The following is a 3,419-nucleotide window of genomic DNA, read 5'->3' on the forward strand; positions in this document are numbered from 1 at the left end:
GCGCATGCATATATGTGGGAGTTCACACACACACACACACACACACACACACACACACACACACACACACACACACATACACGTAGACTCAGACCTCCCAAGTTTGACTCCTAGTGACCCATGCCTGCTTTGCACAGACAAGTCCCAAGAAGAGACAACTGACACTGTAAAACTTAGTCCTCAGCAAAATAATGAACTGTCTGCCTAACCATCCAGATGTGAGCTCCACACAGGTGTCCCACTTGATAAGACCTACACAGCCAGGGCAACATGACATTGAAACACTGCCTGGCTGCCCGTGTGGAAACACTTCACACAAAAGCAGCCCTTAGGGGCTGGAGAGATGGCTCAGCAGTTAAGAGCACTGACTGCTCTTGCAGAGGACCCGGGTTCAAGTCCCAGCACCCACATGGTGGCTACAAGTTTCAGGGGAGTCCAAAGCCCTCTTCTGACCTCCTCGGCATTGCACGACACGGATGCACTCACATACATGCAGGCAATACACTCATACACATAGAATAAAAATAATAAATAAAACACTTAAAAAAAAGAAAAAGCAGCCCCTAATGCTACCTTTGTGCAAACCGTTCCTTGCTACTGCCTCGCTGCTGTGGCTCTATGGTTAACAAATTCTTTCATTCACAGCCCATATGTCACTAGTCTGTCATGTGGTCCCTGGCACAGCAAGATCCACCTGCCATCTTCCTGTACCTGAAGCATGCAGGAGGCTCCAAGTGTGACACAGTACCTGCAGAGCCATGGCGATCTGCACAAACCACTCCACCACCTGACTCTCAGGCAAAAGCTGCCCTTTCTGTTCCTTGAGCTTCCGGTACAGATCTCCTCCTTCGCAGAAGCCCATGACAATGTAGAGCAGGCCATCTCCTCCCTCCCACGACTCTTTGTAGGTGACAATGTTGGGGTGCTTCAGCTGAGACAAGAGCTGAGCTTCCTGTTCAGCAGCTTGCCGCTCTCGGCTGGAGGCATTTCGGAGGTTCAGTTTTTTGATGACATACTAACAAAGAAAATGCATATTTTTACAATATGCAAGAAAACATACAGTTTCTAGGTTCATAAGTAACTAAGAGTTCTCATGAACTCTTCAAAACCAACCTTCTAGAGCCTGTCAGACAACATACTGATTAGTTTTTCAGAACACATAAAACTGCCAGTGGTGGTGGCGCTGCAATAGGGTACACTGGAGATGGGGAGGACGGGACCAGAACTGCTGGAAATGTTTTACCACTTAGTCCAGCTTAGACTTCTGGTTACACGGGATGACAAAACACCCTACCCTTTCCATCTGCATCTCACAAATTCATTGAGCCTGAAATCTTGGCTACTTTGGAGGCCAAGGCTGTAGGATTACTTGGGCCCAGAAAGTTGGGGCCAGTCTGGACAACACAGTGAGACCCTATCTCTAAAAGGTGAGGGGAGTGGGCTGGAGAGATGGCTCAGTGGTTAAGAGTACTGGCTGCTCTTGCAGAGGAACTGGGTTTGATTCCCAGCACCCACATGGCAGCTATCAACCATTTGTAACTCTAGTTCCAGGGGATCCAACATCCTCTCTGGCCTCTATGGGCATTGCACACATGTGCTGCACTTACATACATACAGGCAAAACACTCAGATGCGCCAGGCATGGTGGCGCACACCTTTAATCCCAGCACTCGAAAGGCAGAGGCAAGTGGATCTCTGTGAGTTCAAGGCCAGCCTGGTCTACGTAGTGAGTTCCAGGATAGCTGGGGCTACAGGGAGACCCTGTCTCAAAAAGAGCCCCCCCCCAAAAAAAACCCACTCATATGCATAAAATTAAATTTAGGGGAATTAGCAAGATGGCTCAGTGGGTAAAAGGCATGCGCCATCAAAACCTGACTTACCTGAGTTTGATTCCCCAGGACCCACATGATGAATGGAAAGAACCAACTCCCACAAGGTGTCCTCTGACTTCTCACATACACCATGGCACACCCATACCCCCCCCAATAAAAATAAATACCTGTAAATTTAAAAAAATACAAATTCAGCGGCATGTGGTAGTGCATGACTTTAATCCCAGCACTCAGGAGACAGAGGCAGGTGGATTGTTGTGGTATCAGGGCCAGACTAGGATGGCCTACATAATGAGTCCCTGGCTAGCTAGGGCTACATAGTGAGAACCTGTCTCAAAAAACAAAAGCAAAAAATACAGTTTCACCAAAGGTTATTGAAGCAATCATAAAATTTGTTAGAGATTCCTTAACCTCTAAGTTCTTCCTACAAAGGAGCCTTAAGACATGGATTGAATCTATATCTGCTGACAGAATAGGTGTATGACACACTTTATATATTCAAATGGACCCATGGCCCAACAAAGTTTAAAAAAACTGCTGGTCCTCCACATCATTTCCACTTAAAAAATCAAATCTGCTAACATCTAACATACTGTCCTCAATCAACTCAAAGATCACATAAACCATAAACACGTACATACATGGGTTTCAGTAAGTATGAACTGCTGAAACCAAGGGTGAGCCTTATAGCTAAACTCTCACCCTTATCTCGATTGTCCAGTGATTCCCCCAGTGCCTACTGAGGGGATCTCTCACATAAAAGCTTGTGTTGCAGGCAGAGGATATAGCACTTGAGTTAAGGAAGGGTGGTGGGCCCTGTCCTGGGTGCTTGCCAGCAGCGTTGAGCTGGGCTTGGGACTGCACGGTCCCGATTCTCATGACATTTCAGGTGATGAGGGAGGTTTGCAGATAAAGCCCAGAGAGGGAGAGGAACTCTGTCCCTGTCACCCAAGCCTAGCCTGCAGTCATGGAGATGAGCCCTGAACCCGCTCGGGCACCCCTCCCCCCAGGGTCCCCGGCCGGGTCCCGACCTGCTTGCCGTCCCGCCGGTGCTTCACGAGCGTCACCTCCCCGTAACTGCCCCTACCCACGACCCGCATGTAGCAGTAGGCGGCCAGGGGCATGTTCCCGGAGGGGGCCCACAGTCGAGAAGCGACAGGCGGGGCAACGGGCCGAGGCGGAAAGCAGTGCTCATGCCCGACAGACGATAAGACCCGCAGACGACGCGGCCAACGCGGGCCAGGAGCGCACAGGCCCGGCCCACCCGGACGCCGCTACCATAGCGATCCCCGCCTGGCAGTCCTGCGCATGCTCAGAGTCGGAGGATCGCCATAAAGACGCGACTGGAGTGGCCAGAGTGGTTCCGCAGCCCGGGGAGGACCCGCAATAAAGACGTAACTGGAGTGGCCAGAGCGGCTCCTCAGCCCGGGAGGACCCTCCGTAGAGACGCCGCTGGAGTGGCCGGAGCGGCTCCTCAGCCCCGGGAGGACCCTGCATAGAGACGCCGCTGGAGTGGCCAGAGTGGTTCCGCAGCCCTGGGAAGGCCTGCCACAGAGACGTCGCCGGATTGGCTAGAGCGGTCCGCCC

General features: G+C 51.3%; 1 protein-coding gene across 6 annotated transcripts in view; it reads right to left on the reverse strand.

The window, feature by feature from the left end:
• Positions 1–3,124, reverse strand: part of Nek4 (NIMA related kinase 4) — a 36,206-nt gene extending 33,082 nt beyond the window's left edge. For 2 of the 6 annotated variants that reach the window (XM_008851805.3, XM_008851804.3), the window contains exons 1-2: positions 2,864–3,121; positions 749–1,015 (exon numbers count right to left, since the gene is read on the reverse strand). In XM_008851805.3, the coding sequence (XP_008850027.1) occupies positions 749–1,015; positions 2,864–2,956 (360 nt within the window). In that variant the 5' untranslated portion in view covers positions 2,957–3,121. Of the gene's footprint in view, positions 1–748; positions 1,016–1,880; positions 1,935–2,863 lie in introns of those variants that run through there. The other 4 variants (XM_008851806.3, XM_029555381.1, XM_029555382.1 and 1 more) reach the window with 4 other exon arrangements.
• Between the last annotated feature and the right edge of the window lie 295 nt (positions 3,125–3,419).

The sequence above is a fragment of the Nannospalax galili genome, unplaced genomic scaffold (assembly GCF_000622305.1).
Source record: "Nannospalax galili isolate Female #2095 unplaced genomic scaffold, S.galili_v1.0 scaffold485, whole genome shotgun sequence".
In the NCBI taxonomy this organism is placed as follows: Eukaryota; Metazoa; Chordata; class Mammalia; order Rodentia; family Spalacidae; genus Nannospalax; species Nannospalax galili.